The sequence below is a fragment of the Heteronotia binoei genome, chromosome 2 (genome assembly GCF_032191835.1).
Source record: "Heteronotia binoei isolate CCM8104 ecotype False Entrance Well chromosome 2, APGP_CSIRO_Hbin_v1, whole genome shotgun sequence".
Classification (NCBI taxonomy): Eukaryota; Metazoa; Chordata; class Lepidosauria; order Squamata; family Gekkonidae; genus Heteronotia; species Heteronotia binoei.
The window spans coordinates 68,526,484-68,542,071 of NC_083224.1; the positions used below are offsets into that span (position 1 = coordinate 68,526,484).

General features: G+C 42.4%; 1 protein-coding gene across 1 annotated transcript; it reads left to right on the forward strand.

Moving 5' to 3' along the window:
• Positions 1–45: 45 nt before the first annotated feature.
• On the forward strand, positions 46–14,961 carry WDR77 (WD repeat domain 77). Its single transcript, XM_060231236.1, has 10 exons — positions 46–256; positions 4,681–4,866; positions 5,951–6,092; positions 6,176–6,225; positions 8,651–8,721; positions 8,910–8,964; positions 10,431–10,502; positions 10,606–10,714; positions 11,858–11,926; positions 12,829–14,961. The coding sequence occupies exons 1-10, from the start codon at positions 133–135 to the stop codon at positions 12,986–12,988; spliced, it is 1,038 nt and encodes a 345-aa protein (XP_060087219.1). The 5' UTR covers positions 46–132; the 3' UTR covers positions 12,989–14,961.
• Positions 14,962–15,588: the final 627 nt, after the last annotated feature.

A 15,588-nucleotide genomic window follows, 5' to 3' on the forward strand; every position in this document is an offset into this window, starting at 1 on the left:
ACGCTTAGTTCTCGCGAGAATAGGTTAGCGTGACCTCCTTGGGGGGGCGTGGAACGGTGTCTTGGGAGCACGTGGGTGCGCTTTGAGTTTCTTCTGGCTCGGTTAGAATCGTGCGCCGCCGCCGCCGCCGCCATGGACACAGCGAAGCCAAATCTCGGGCAGGCAGTGGATGGAGAGGCCGGGTCCGAGTGGAGCATCCCACCCAACGCGCCCGCCTGCATGGAACGGCACCTTGACGGAGCCCACTATCGAGCAGGTAGTCGCCTCGAGCGTGTCCCGTTGTTAAACAGTGTGGCCGCCTCTGGGCACTTCTGACTTCGGTGCATTCCAGTCAGTCAAGGCGCCAACCTTCTCGTAGCCGCGCGGCCCTCGCGCCTTCTCTCAAGCGCTGCACCACCTGCAGTCTTTGGTTCCAAACAAAACGGTTTTTTTCTCCACCGGGCATCGCGAGTCGGTGCCCTGGTTACGTGGGAGCTGGGCTGATGGTCAGGCTTCTGTTCCCCGGCTATAAACGGTTTGTCTTTATTTGGTTAGAGTGCCGGTCGTCAGGAAGACTGGGCCCTGAAACTCCGTGGGATGACCTTGGGTCAGTCTCCGCCCCTCAGTCTAGCCTACCTTACAGGGTTGTGAGAATAAAATTGGAGAGGAAAAGCAGAACAGAAACGCCTGGTACATAGCTTCCCTTTTCAACTCACGGTTCTCGCAGGAGCCCTTGTAGCCTTCTGTGTACTGCATGCAGCCTTAACTTTTTCAGTGATTCTTGTCACTGTTTTCTGCAGCACTCACCGTTTTTTTCTTAAGAGGCTTGGTGATTCGTTTTTAAACTGAGTAATATTGGGTTTCAAGCTGTGTGACAGGAGAAAGAAAATAGGGTTGGGAGCTTAATTAAGGTGAGCCCTCATACTGTTGACTTAATATCAAAATGATCTCAAAGCACTTAAAATATAGCCAGTGTTTATCAGGGAAATACGTTTATGGGACAATGCAAAGAAGAGGAGTTGGTTTTATACCCCACCTTTCACTGCCCAAAGGAGTCCTGGAATAGCTTACAATCACTTTCCCTTCTTCTGCCCACAACAGAGTTCCTGTGAGGTAGGTGGGGCTGAGAGAGTTCTGAGAGAACTGTGACTGACCTAAGGTCACCTAGCTGACTGCATGTGGAGGAGTATGGAATCAAACCCAATTCTCCAGATTAGAATCTACCACTCTTAACCACTATACCAAACTGACTCTCAGCACTTAGAAGCCCCTTGTAGCTAACTGCTTATACGCTAAAATGCTTCTGGGTTGCTTTATTGCAGGGGCTACAGCGTATTATAAAAAAGCCAAAGTGTTGCAGTTCAGAGAGACCGACAAAGAGCCAATACATGGAAACTTATTTGCTTAACTGCAACCACTAGTTCCTGAGGGTCACTTATTAGTAACTGGCACATGTGAGGTCTCTCAATAAGTAATAAATAGACACAGGAGCACTCTGTGCAGTTGTTTCTATGCAGTGTGATATATCTGTGCACTTGGATTGGTTGGCATTTGGATTACTGGTGGCTGCTCACCTTGGTTATTTCCATTTCTGTAACATGGAGATTTCCCCACATTTTTAGCTTGTGGAGAGGGTAGTCTGTGGTCCAAAATACAGGCCGCAGGCCCTAGAATGCTTGTGAATTGTTATTCAGTTGCACACTTAATGTCAGTCAGTGGAGAACTTGCTTACCTCATGTGCATTTTCTGTCATCAAGAGACTGTCAGGTGAGCAAAGGGATTACTGGTGCTTATTCTCCTGCTGTTAACTTTTGTAACCACAATGCAAGTACAATTGTCCCAGGTAAAGCCTGTCAGTAATATATTGTAGCATATGTTGGGTATTAGTTTGTGGTAGCAGTGACTTTGTAGCCCTTTTGTCCCTTTTGCACCTGTACTCACCCGACAGAGAGAGCAGGCACCAAGCTCCTCAAATTGGCATTTGTGAGGGACTGCTGGAAAAGCTCATAAGTGCTGCGTAAACATGTGAAGGATTGTGAAGAGTTAATGCCTCACAGAGCTAGAGAGCCTACAGTGATAGGCTGCTCAAAGAGATTTAATTGGTTAGTGTCAGTTGAGCAGAAGGACTTGGGAACTGACTGCTGAAGAGGACTGATTTGACTCTGACTGAGAACTAAAACAATGTAGCCCTGACTGAGGAGAGATTAGCATTGATTGGGAAAAGTTTAATATTGACAGAGGACTGGGAAGGTTGGCAAGAAGGAGTGGGAGGATCAGTGAAGACCCCCATTTTGGCCAGAAAAAGGGATCAATCTTCTAGATAGAGAAGTAATTCCCTGCCAGTTGGAAAGGGAGATAGCTTGAAGAATGGAGTAATCCCTGGTGATCCCTTAGAGAAGCAGTTCTGGTACTTTGTAGTGTATCCCTGCTTTCTGAAAACTGAAGAGTAAAGTTAAACTCATGAAAGTGAACTGGAGTGTCTTAAGAAAAACTGAAGTCTCTCACCTCTGAGATTCTAAGACTTTAAAAGCTTTAAACTCTAATCTGTTGGAACCTCTCTCTCCCGGCTTGACTTCGCGAATGAAGATTTAAGAAGGGTGCAGTAGTCCACGTCTGCTGCAGGCTCGCTGGTGGCTGACAAGACCAATGCGGGACAGACAGATCCGGCCACAGTGGCTGCAGGGAAAAGTCTGATTTGTGGTTGGTGCTGTAGCAGTGCGATTCTTCCTCAATCTCCTTTTGTCCTCAAGACCAGCTATGCGTGCGTTCTCAAAGGAAGAGACAGCCTGGTGGATGGTGTGCCTCCATGCTTTGCGATCTGAGGCTAGGTCAGACCACTGGTGATGGTTGATGTGACAGGTGCCAAGGGATTTCTTCAAGGAGTCCTTGCACCTCTTCTTTGGTGCCCCTCTGTTTCGATGGCCGATGGAAAGTTCGCCATACAGAGCAATCTTGGGAAGGCGGTGGTTTTCCATCCTAGAAATATGCCCTGCCCAGCGCAGCTGCGTCTTCAACAGCAGTGCCTCGATGCTTGTAACCTCCGCCCTCTTGAGGACTTCAGTGTTGGTCACAAAGTCACTCCAGTGGATGTTGAGGATGGTGCGAAGGCAGTGCTGATGAAAGCGCTCAAGGAGTCACAGGTGATGACGGTATAAAAAAATGGTTCTGTTGGAACCATTTGACTGTGAAATTACTAAATTACCTCAACATTACCTCAACATTCATTATTGATTTACCTTAGACATTTCACCTGACCTTCCCCTTTTTCATTGAATAAACACCTCGTTTATTTTTGAACATTCTAAAGCCTCTTGTGTGCTATTTTCAGAAGGTTAAATTAAGAGGATGATTTTGCCTCTTCCCTCAAATTCCTGGACTGAGACAGCATCAAAATACAATAAAGTGACAGGGTGGGACAGCCATAGATCTTCAGAAAAGAAAAAAACAGATAAACGGACTGCTCAGCCAGAAAGAAAGAGAGGGGGAAATGGAGGGGAAATCCTATGTGGGAGGGAATGGAACTAGGTCATTTTAGCATCCCTTTGCTTCAGAGGGTTGCAGTCATGCAAATCCTTTCAATCCTTTCAAACTACACAGCCATTTGTGTCGTAACATCTCCTACCTTTCCAAGTAACTCAGTGTACCGTATAGAAGCACTCAAATCAACTTTGCATAATAAACTAACCATCACACAATCCCTGTCCACCATGAAAACTATTTGTCTGCCACCAGCATCGGAATTTAGCTTCATCCAGTTGCATTCTTGAGTTGCCAGCTTCTTAGAAGACTGTAAGGGAGGATAAAGCATTCCTTATCCTGTAAACACTTTGCATGAGGGGGTGGCAATAGAGAAGGCACTTGAATGAGTGGTAGTAAGAGCCAGCTGCAGTAAGGGCAGCGCTAGGAGCAATTGCTGATCAAAACTGACACATGGGTTCATATAGGGAGGAGTGATCCTTTAGATATTTCTATGAATTCGGCAGCTAATTCAATTGTACTTGCTCTGACTAGGCAGAAGGCATCCTACTCACCCAGCAGGCATGTTCAGTGATTCTACAAAGAAACTATTATTCTTATGCTGAAGTGGTCTGATTCTGATTGAATAATAAGGGATGTTCCTTCCCCTGTATAATAGGTGCAAGGAAGGCTGTCCTCCCACCCCGCCCCAAATATCTTGGGGTATGGTGATATGCATGCCTAGTCTGATTTTTTTTTTTTTTGTATCTTGTAAAATTCTCTTTTTCTCTTCTACACATCCTGAAACCATCCCCAGCGCTGTTTTTGAAACACCGGTTCAGTTACACTAATGAATTTGTGAAGGATTTTCCACTGCTTTTCAAATGGTATTTGTCCTTGTCTTGTTGATTTATTAGGACATTGGTCCATAGAGGGTATAGATTTCTGGCAGTCAGGATTCTAGAACAATTCCTAGGCAAAGTTTGGACTTGAATTACTTTTAATTTTACTGCATTTATTGTCTGCCTTTCCCCAAAAAAGCTCAAAACAAGAGGTTTCTGGTCTAGTATTGTCCAGTGTAGTGTGGGTTGTGAGTCTTCTGAAAAGAGGCTGCATTCCTTAACTTAGTTTAATTTCAATGTTATATAATCACTAGTAACATTTCTCCATTTGTTTAGTGCTAGATGATAAAAACATATAGATATTTCATTGCCACTTAACTCTTATGTAACTCATATTTTTCAGATGGTGCCTTGCTCCTGGGAGCATCCAGCTTAAGTGGACGGTGCTGGGTTGGTTCTATTTGGGTATTCAAGGATCCATCAAAAGCTCCTAATGAAGGCTTTTGCTCAGCAGGTGTTCAAACTGAAGCAGGCATAGCAGATCTGAAATGGGTGGATAATAAAGGCATCTTGGTAGCTTCTGATTCAGGTGAATATTAAGGACCTCTTGTGTAGCAAACTGTCTCTTTTTCCCCCTTACGTTTCCAGCAATGAATTAGTGTTTGCCTTCAGTTTTCCTGAGACTTCACTTGGTCACTGTAGGACCAAGTTCACACTGTAAATGGCTTCAAAAGCTGTGTTTAATTCCAAAGATGTTATTTTCTGTAAGGAACAATAGCATTTTGGGGACTTTTGATGTGCAGTAAGCTTCTGAGTTACAAACAGCCTGTACTTACATACACAGCAGAGACCAGGAGGTGTACATGGAAGGCAGTGAGGGGAGTGACAAAGAGTGGAGAGAGTGTTGAGTGAAGCGGGGAGAAGCACGAGAATTGCACAAAGAGAAGTGGAGGGAGATGATGCATTGATATGTATTTTCAGCCCTTCCCCCTTTTTAATGTATTTTCTGTTAGTTGTTCAGGCATGAGTTAAAGAAATCCCTCTCTCTCTTCCTTCCTCAAAGTGCAAATCTACACCATACATCTTTATGTTTGCTAATTAAACCTGCTTTCTGTACTTAAAGCAAGCCCAGCATTCAAGGACAGTTTTTAAAATCTTATTCTACAGTTAATTCTGTTGCTTGTCTCATTTAATTACTGCACAGAATTACAACATTATTGTTTTCTACTGTTCTTCATTGCAAACAGAGCTTTTTTTTGTAGCAGGAACTCCTTTGCATATTGGGTCACACACCCCTGATGTAGCCAAACCTCCAAGAGCTTACAGGGCTCCTATTATAGGGCCTACTGTAAGCTCCAGGAGGATTGGCTACATCAGGGATGTATGTCTTAATATGCAAAGGGGTTCCTGATACAAAAAAAGCCCTGCTTGCAAACTTTCATGTACTTCTGGGAAAATGTATTCTGACTTTCAAACTGATTTTCTGGAATGCAACCTGTTCATCAGTAGGGGGTCCTACAGTGGGGGGATCATGAATGTGGTCTAGTAGGCAATACTGAGAGAGGGTCTTTAGGTGGACCAAGAACAGTAAGTAATGGAGGGGGTAATCTTTCATGTGCATGTTTGAGATTTCATAGGAATTAGTCTGCTGAATTTGTTCCCATCTTCTCCAGGTGCTCTGGAACTTTGGGAGCTGGATGAGAATGAGACTCTGGTAGTGAATAAGTTTTGTAAGTATGAGCATGATGACATTGTGACGACAGTGAGTGTCCTCACCAACAACACACAGGCTGTCAGCGGCAGCAAAGACTTCAGGTGACTCTTGGTGGGGTTGCTTTTTCTACTTTATGCAAAAGTATCTGTTCTTCTTCTTAACATGGTTTGGATTTTATGTGTAGTGTGAAGATCTGGGACATCCCTCAGGAAACAGTGCTCAATTCCTACAGAGGTGAGTGTTAAGCTTGGTTGTTTCCCTCCTTTTATTTATTGGGGGGCGGGGTTGTCCTGCCCTTTCCTTCCATAAGAGTAGCTCAAGGTACAGTGCCCTGCACAGCCCACACAGCAGCCCTTGTAGGATACGTTAAGCTGAAAGAGAATGACTGGCTCAAAGTCACCTAGTTTGATTCATAGTTGAGCAGGTATTTGCAGCCAGGTCTTCTCCATTTAAGTACAGGGTCTAAGTACAGGCACTGCATTGGTTCCTGGTTTTGCATTCCTTCTGCTCTTCACACTTGTCACTTTTAAGCAGGATTAAAGTTAAGTAGCTTTTGCAAAACTTCAATAGTGTGCCTTCCCTGTTGGCCTTCTGATCAAGTTGCAGTCTTCATTTTGGTTATTTAAAAATTATTGTTGCTGCTATTATTCAGTCAGTGTTATTATTAGCCTATATTGGACCAAAAGCTCTTGAGGCAGGAAAACAGTAGTCCATTAGATTGTGTGGTAGCTAATGTGTTTGTGCTGTACTCTCCTAAGAAGGGAACTATTTAGAAACAAATCTGTTTAGAAACAGGCAAAATTACAGTAAAGGGCATAATAACAGCATAAGAGCTGGGTATAAAATATTTTGTTTAGTAATAGGTTACGAATTATCGCTATATAAACACATTTACAATGACATGCCCAATTTCAAAAGGTGTCTGTACCCTAATGAAAAACCTATTAAAAATAAAGAGTAGCAGGAAAAAAGTAGTTTTATTACTATAAATTACTATAAATTATGGCAAATATATGTGAGATCTTAAAGCCCTGAAAAGCAGGACTCGGTAAATCCTGCAGAATGCTAAAATTAACAATTTATAATTTCCTGGGCCAATAAATAAAGCTTTTGCATGGTGTCAGAAAATTATTGAAGGCTGGGGATGAGGTGTTCTGCAAACCAGGCAACATGGGAATAAAGACCTTGTCCCTAATAGTTGGCTACCCACCTAACTTTTGAGACTTTGGGGGCATGTGGGGCAGGGCTTCAGAGGATGATTTTAGAGCTCAGACTGGCTCAGGTGACACGCACTGCTTTCGCTTTCATGGTACTGGGGGGTTTACAACTTCACAGATAAAAGCTGGCATTTCGAATTCAACCCAAAAACTAATGGACAGCCAATAAAACTCTTCAACCAATGGACTATCTTCAGAAGCAGTCCATGTATTATGTGTGCCAGCAGTTCAACCTGGAAGTGACCAGAACATGGAAAACTGCAGCCTAATCTCACTTTTAAAGGAAGGGCCACAGTTGGCAACCCAGCCCAAACAGTTTAAAGGCTCTCTACTTGTTACTTGGTGGTTCGTCTGAATCACTGGGACTACTACATCACTCAGACTGTGAATACTCTTCTTTAAGTGGAAGTGTATTTCGATCAAGAGTGGGGTGAATCTTCATTTCCTGAGCAGTGTTGCTTGCATGGTCTACCTTCTCCCTGTGACTCTTCTGCCTCTTGGTCATGTTGAACATTCTGATGGTCTTCTGCTTTTTTGTCATGTTCAACATTGTGTGTTAAAAGTGCTAAGAAGATGTAAGTTCCACAACAGCCCCTTCTATGCATACTTCCAAACTCTCATATGCAGGGCTCATCACAGCATTAAGTAAAAATTAACTCTGCTGAAAGCTAGATAGATGGAAGAAAGCAGTAAGAGGGAAGGGAAATGTGTGAGTTTGTTTTTCTAGTTAGAGAAGGCTTGGCTGTGACAAGGAACATTTGTTTTTCAATGGCTGACATTTCAGCAGACCACGTGATAAAAGCTTCTCCCCCTCTTATGTGGGATGCATTGCTACTTTCAGATGCTGATCTCTCTGAAATTAGTTGCTGTTATAAAAATTGCTGGAGGAGTTCTTTCACTTCTGGGTTGTTAGATTTGGTGTGTTGACTCTGAGTAAAAATTGTCTTCGTCTTTCCAGCTTGACCCTCACAGTTCAAAATAGGGAGGGCTTGTTAAGGTGATTTCACTAATGCTTAGGAGTCATCTGGCAGTTGTAGTAGCAGAAACACAAACAGACCCCTACAGCCTCCCTCCATTATCACCAACGACTGTCAGGATATATCTCATCTAAGCTTTCATAATGGAATTTGCAGGGGCAGCCAAAGCCCTCATTTTGTTAATTTGTTGCCAAATGCAAGCTATGTCCCTGAGGTCTGTGGTGTTCTCAAGCTGTGATAACTGCTTGAGTCTCTGCTGCTGCCGTTTGAGGCTTTTTAGTGTATTGCTTTGGCAGCCATGATGCTAACCAGGATTTTTCTCTTACCATCCTAGCTGGTGGTCCTTTTTTCTCCTTAAACTGCCTAGCAGACAAAAGTTACATATATGACACTGGGCCTGGATTGACCAGCCAGATGTGTTCATATTAACTGAAGTTTTATTTCCTTTTGTTTAATTTTTCCTAGCTCATTCCGGTCAAGTGACATGTGTCGCATCCTGCCCTGGAAAGGACACCATGTTCTTGTCCTGTGCTGAGGTAAAGCCAGCTTCTTGTTTCTGCTTCTTAATGATTTTGAAAGCAAAGTTTGATCTCTCTAATATTGTAAGCATAAGTTTCATGGGGAGAGGGGGTTATCTGGCAAGGCTGAAACAGCTACTCCTTTAAAAGTGTTCTTGGCTGTTGATTTTGCTTTTAAAAATAACTTCCATTTGTTTTGTTTTTAGGATAGCAGGATTTTACTCTGGGATACCAGGTCTCCAAAACCAGCAACTCGCATTAGTATGTCCTTTGTTGCCAAATGTTCTTTGTGTTTCCCTTGTTTAGGAGTTAGAGGAATCAGCTTGTCAATTTAAAAGGTTATTGCCCTGCAGAAATTCCACACTGCTTAACCTGAGAGTTGCCTAAAGAGTGATAATTAAGCAAACCATTTCCAGCTACAAGTCTTATAGATGCTTGACCTGAATGTCAGCCAGGACTGTTCTACCACCAAAACCATTGAATGTATTTATATACATTTAAATCATTTCTGGAAGCTGGAAAACAACAGAATCCAATACAGCCTCAACATTACTCACCTGCTGATTGGATTTACATGGTACCTCCTTTCCTCATGTGTGCAAATTTCTCCTTCCATGGTTTGCAATAACCAGAATTTCATATTGTTCAGGCTTTGGTGCCAATCAGGGGTCATTTTGTAAAAAAATAGGTGCTGGAGCTCATCTAGGGATGGTTATGCAGCTGCACATACTATTCAATGGACAAGGAGGTGGAACTCTCAGAAGGAGGAGGTGGAACTCTCAGGTTCAGGAGCTGTGCTCCTGTGAGCTCCCACTGAATTCGAGGCCTGGTGCCAATAATGGTTAAGGCTAAGTAGGATTGCCCAAAATCACAGCTGACAATTTAAGCCATGATTTCAGGCCATCTTGCCTCAGGCTGGTTCATTAGACCTGTTATCATTTCTAGTGCCTGTGTAGGTTAAGTGAACTTCATAGCAAGTCATGGAAGAGAAAGTTGCAATTATGTGCAAGGTGGAAGGAATGTGTCCAAGAATTTATGCCATGCTTCAATTAGGACTGTATTGGAACCCAGTGATTAAAAAACAAAAAACCTTCCTTGAAAGCCTGTTTCCTTCAGGGCTTCCGACCAGCTAAGTCTACATTACTTATAACAGTATTTTGTATAGAGCAGCCTTGCTTGATGTCCAATAAATAAATCTAGTTCAGCCATTTAAATTCTATACTTAAAACAAAATGCTTTTAAACAAGGAAACACTTTGTTTTTGGTAGTGTTGTTAAATGTGCAAAACATCTTGGCATTGTCCAAACCGTGCAACACTAAACTTTGGGAAGACATGTAATTTTTGTGGTGGTTAGCACTATACAGGCAGATTAGTTTAGCTACTGCAAGTCAAAAAAATGTAGGCAACTGCTGCCCAGCAAAAGGATCTTGGATCCTCCTGAATTTTCAGTGGCCAAAGAGTAAGATCTCTTGAAGCTCAATGTAGTACAGTAGGTAAGATGCCAATTTTTTTACTACAACCCTTCCCCAAAGTACTGCAACTTAGATGGAACTAAATGGACAGTGTTGGGGGAAGAATAGTTATATATTCTAAGACTGAAGAAGTCGATAAAAACCAGGCTTCTGTGCCCTTTCTGCCTCTCTGGTTTAAAGCAATCAGTTCTGCTAGGAAATAAAATAAGAATAAACTTACTGCATTTCCTTTCTTTCTTTTTTGTCCTGTGTAGCCTGCAGTGCCTCTAGTAACCTTTCTACCTCGCTGGTGTGGCATCCACATCAAAATGACACTTTTGTTTTGGGTAAGGAGCACTTTTTGGTTCTTGCTACTTAGACATTATGGTTGAATTTGGTTTCTCTCCAGTTGACTTGACAATAATGCTGGTCTCTCTCACCCTTTCCAAGGTGATGAAAGTGGAACTGTTGTCCTTGTAGACACAAAGAAACCAGACTCTGCACTCAGCACAGTTGTACACTCTCGAAGTGTTACAGGATTTGCTTTTTCTGCACATAGGTACGACCCATATTAGAAGCAGGTGTTGGCATTTGTAGCCATGAATGCAAGTACCGTAAAGCCAGCTTTGAATAGACAGCATCATTTCCGATGGGTAGGTCCATGTGATATATGAGATGCTCATTCGAAGCTGGGATTTCCTTTCTTCCCTTGTAGAGTACAGTTGATTTTCCTCAAAAGGAAATTATTTATATGCACTGCATACTTATGTAGTTCAGTTATATGTTGAAAGTAGCTAAATTATTTCCCAAGTGAAGCAGTGTTCTGCGCTGAGAATCAGTGATAACAGAAATATTAGTTTCCTTTTTTTCCTCTCTGGAAATCATGACACCTAGAAGCAGGTTGATTTTCCAGATCCAGTGTATCTGTTTCACATTGAAAATGCTTTATATTTGAACCAAAGGTTTTAGGAGGAGCAAAGTTGGATTTCACTAAAATTAGATCCAATCATTAGTATTATCAGCCTCAGTTTTGTTCATTGCTAGTCTGTCTTTGCATAGTCCTGCATCTTCAGTTTTAAGCAATAGTAACTGATTTACAGTGCAATCCAAAGAACATTTTCCTGGGAATAAGCCCCAGTGAATAGACCTGAGTAGGATTCTGAATAGATTGGCTTAGGATGGCATTCTAAGCATTCCACCAACTCTAGCCTAAAACTATTCCATGATTTTTCCCTTACTGCCTCCCAACTATAACCCCTACATCTCTTCCTTCAAAGCCTACTTGCTTTGTGAAGGCTTTGCCTTAACCATTAAGGCATAAAGACCACCCCACCCTGGGGCTGTGACCTGTCTCTTATTGCTTGTGTTACTCTAAATAGCCCAAGTATGCTGATGGCACTACATAATATTTTAAAAATGTAGCAGACTATCCTTGGCCTGCTTTCGTGTGCAAAGAGATGAAATAAAAACAATAGTGCAGTGGGAAGAAAACTTTATTCCAAAATACTAGTAACCCCTACATGTTTTCCATTAAGCTTCCTCAGGGGATCTGTAGAATGTGATGCTCCACTAAACCAGTTTCTCTTCATCAGTTTGCTCCAACTGGTGCAGACCTTTGTTTTCTTTTCATTGTGTTTGTGTGGCCCACCATGACCAAATGCCAGTCACTGCATGTGCTCATGAGCTTTTCCCCTGTCTCTAGTTCACCCCTTCTAGCTTCCATCAGTGAAGACTGCTCTGTAGTTGTTCTTGACTCCAGCTTTTCAGAAATGTGAGTACAAAGTACTTCCTTGCCATCTTATTAGGCATGATTTAGACATTAATGTGTAGGTGTTTGATTTGGGTAACAGCACAGTTAATAAACAGTTTAAACTCTGGCAAGGGGAAAGGGCAGCAGGAAAGTACTTTTGGCTAGCCAAAAATTGAGATTTCGTTTTCCTTAATCAGTCTTGTTTGTGTTTCCAATAAATTGCATTATTTCATTTTGACATTTCCTGTGAGAGGTATCTAAACTTTCACAAATCCAGAATGACACTCTTTACAATAAGTTACTTTTCTCATGGCTCTCAGCATCAGTGGGTAGCCAGATATCAACAATGCATTGCTGGAGAGAGGTAGATTGGAGGGCCAATAGAGGGTTATCAACCTGGCTGCCACTGAAGAGCATGGCAAAACAGGGCACACTGCTGAGCCCATTTCCAGATCTGCTGAAATGGGTGAAGAGCTGTGGAGAGATGGAGATTTTTTTGCAGTCCATCCAAACCATTGCTGGTTCACAAGGAAGGAGGGAGGGAACCTGTGAATGGTTCATTAGGACTATTGTCAATTTACAGGGACAACTTGAGTGATGGACTGTCTTCTAAAGTAGTTACTGGAGGGATCACACAGGGAAGGCAGTCTCTGTCCCTCCTCATACACTGACTTCCCTGTTTTGAGTGATTACATGATAGTTGGGAAACCGTGGACTGGAATTTATTTCAGTGATATTCCAGAACAGGCCTGTTAGCCCCTCAGCCTACAGATAAAAAAGGTCTCATGATCAGTGAGCTCTACCATGCGTTAGATATATTCAGTTTCTAGTAACGCCAAGAATTAGGGAGGGGATTGCTTGTGGGTTGTGACTGTGGCATTGTGATCACCAAATAACAGCACATTATTTCATGTTCTTCTCAGTTTCAGAAACCGCTCTCATCGAGATTTTGTGAAAGGGTTGTCATGGTCACCGTCAGACAAAGGCTCCTTAACGACTGTTGGATGGGACCATCAGGTTCTACATCATGTAGTTCCAACACAGAATAGCCATCCTTCTACAAATAATGACATTAGTGCATAGTTTTTATATGTTCTTTTTTGAGTCCTTCTCCCTGGAATAGCATTTGTTTTGTTTTGTCATGTCCTGGGGGTTGAACACAACTGTCTTTGCAGTTTAGAAGAAAGGTCCTGTAACTATTTCATCTTAGATGAGGGCTAGCCTCATACCAACTGCTTGTTACACCAGTCTGAATCTGCCTGTAATAGAGATTTCATTGCAGGGTACAGGCCTACTTGAGCATCTGTCTGCAAAAGTCATGTATTTGTTGTCTTTTAAATTTCACTGTACTTCTCAAAACATCCAATTAGGAAAAGATGAGGATTTTTAATGAGGAAATGAAAACTGAATTTACCTGCCGACTTTGGATAGGTATTTGAGTTAAACTGAAGAAATAGGGAAGTAATCAGCCACAGGAACAGAGATGATACAAAGGAAGCCTTGAAAGACTTGGCCATTGTCAGCGTCCATCTTGGTCCCATCGTTGCTGAGAGCATCACTTTAAAGGGCTCTGCCTTAAGAATGCAATGCTTTGTAATCACAGCAGCTTCTTGGCAGGGATGGGGATGTATACATCAAACATAAAAACATGAGCCATATATAAAATGTCCTCTGGACAGTCTTTCTAGCACTCCTTAGCCATGACTGTAATGCTAAGAGATTTGAATTTTCTTCTGCAACTGCTCTATAGAGGAAAAATTCATCATCAGATTATGTAATGGTGGGAGGGGGGGTTTATTGCCTTGACTACCCCTGTCATGGAATAATAGATGTTTGTGGCCTAGGTGAATAGAATAGTTGAACTTGCTCCATGTACTCAAAAAATTCTTGGGATTTATATTTCTTGAACTACAGGTCCCCATGCTGCTTGGAAACAATAGCATAGGGACCTTCTGTTCAAAGAACTAGGATGGGGGAGAAGCAAAAACGTCTGCTTGGTTGAACCTAAACCTTTGTCTGGGTCTTTGAATCCCAGCCCCTTGCCTTCTGTGAGGCCACGTCTATACTGAAGGCAAAGCTGGTTCAGGAAGGACCAGGGGAAAATGGTCCATTTGGCTCGCTGTACAGTTACAAGGGAGGACGCTTTCTTTTCATTTGTGTCTTCTGGCTTTTGGATGTGTAATATGAAGGAAAGGGTGTTCTCATCCCTTCTGAGGTGCTGAGCAACTGCAACTTGCTCTGGTAATATCTGACAGTCTGCATAGAGTTCTTGAATTCTGGTTACTGCTGGAGGATTCTGCCTTCACCTGCTACTGCAGCATGGACACTTGGGGGGCATTCAGACTTAAGATACTATTTTATTTTTTAATGTATCCTCAAAGAGAGCAAAGTATTCATCGGTGGTAAAATATTGTTTTGAATCTGGTTGTTTCATTTCGACTACATACCATTTCTAGATTATTGTGTGAAATTTTATTTTGGGTGGTAGAGGTGTGTTAGACTGCTCTGTAGATCTCAGAAACCCTTACACCAGACTATGTGGGTCAACCAGGCTTGGTGATTTGTGACCCCTTTGTGAGGCAGATAGCTGATAGTCACTTCTCCTGCAGTATGTGGTTATCAGATCTTAAAAACAAAAGGAGATCCGGCAGCTTTTATCTTTTTGTAGGCCTCCTGTGGAACTGCTCTGTGAAACCCCAACTTTTTTTTTACCCTGCAGCCTATTTCTGGGTAAATAGGCTAACTTGTCAATGTCAAGCGTTTTATTTTGTTAATTTTATCCATGTCACAGTTCCATGGTGGAGTAGAATATTTAGAATGGGCATGCTGATGTCAGACATCATGATACTGTCATGGGATACTTATAGAAGAACTTACTGAGGGGTGTTTGTTTTTCTTCTGCTGTGATGTTTTGGAGCAAAGAAGGACAAATTATGCTGATTTGTTGCTGATAATAAGCACTAATCTAAGACCTGTTTGTCACATGAAAGGAACAGAGATGACTTCAGGAAAAGGAAGGTAGTTTGTTTTTTAATAAACCCCTTTTCATTTTTAAACAGGTGTATGCTTGCTGTAACTCTGTCACTGATTTGGCCCACACTCGCTGCATCACACTCAATGATTCATTCATTTCTGCTTCCTTTGAATCTGCATGTAGGTGCCACACTTTTTAGCCATTTTAAGTGCCTAGCCACTCGGCTATGTGCAGATGTCTGAAAGATGATGGGAGATGAAATGGTATTTGCAAAGAAACCTTATCAGGAATCAGTGGTAGGGTATTACTACAATTTCAGACAACACAAGCTTTGATTGCAGCACCACACAGCACGATCAGTGAGAAAATTATTCATTCATTTGAAGAGTCTCTTGTTGACTTCAACCACTTCTAGGCCTCTCATTGTTTCTTTGCAGTAACCTAAAAATAATGCTAATACACCACCCCTCAGTACAGTTGAAAGTAATTCACGTCGGTTGGAATAATAAATTCACTGGCGAGCTTCCAACACCTGATTCTCAGCTCCCAGTTGACCCTGCAGTGCACTCTTGTCAAGTTTTCAGAACATGAGTCACCAAGGAGACATCCAGAGCCCCATCTGTGAGATCCCACAGGCATGCTGAAGACACTTGACATGCTGATCCTGGCTGCCCATGTGAATTTGGTCCCATGGGTTTCAGTGACAATA

Coding starts and splice junctions, on each gene's coding strand:
- WDR77 (XM_060231236.1), top strand. CDS start 133: ATGGACACAGCGAAGCCAAATCTCGGGCAGGCAGTGGATGGAGAGGCC. Junction 6,093..6,175: donor AGCGGCAGCAAAGACTTCAG/GTGACTCTTGGT, acceptor TTTTATGTGTAG/TGTGAAGATCTGGGACATCC. Junction 10,715..11,857: donor TTTGCTTTTTCTGCACATAG/GTACGACCCATA, acceptor CCCTGTCTCTAG/TTCACCCCTTCTAGCTTCCA.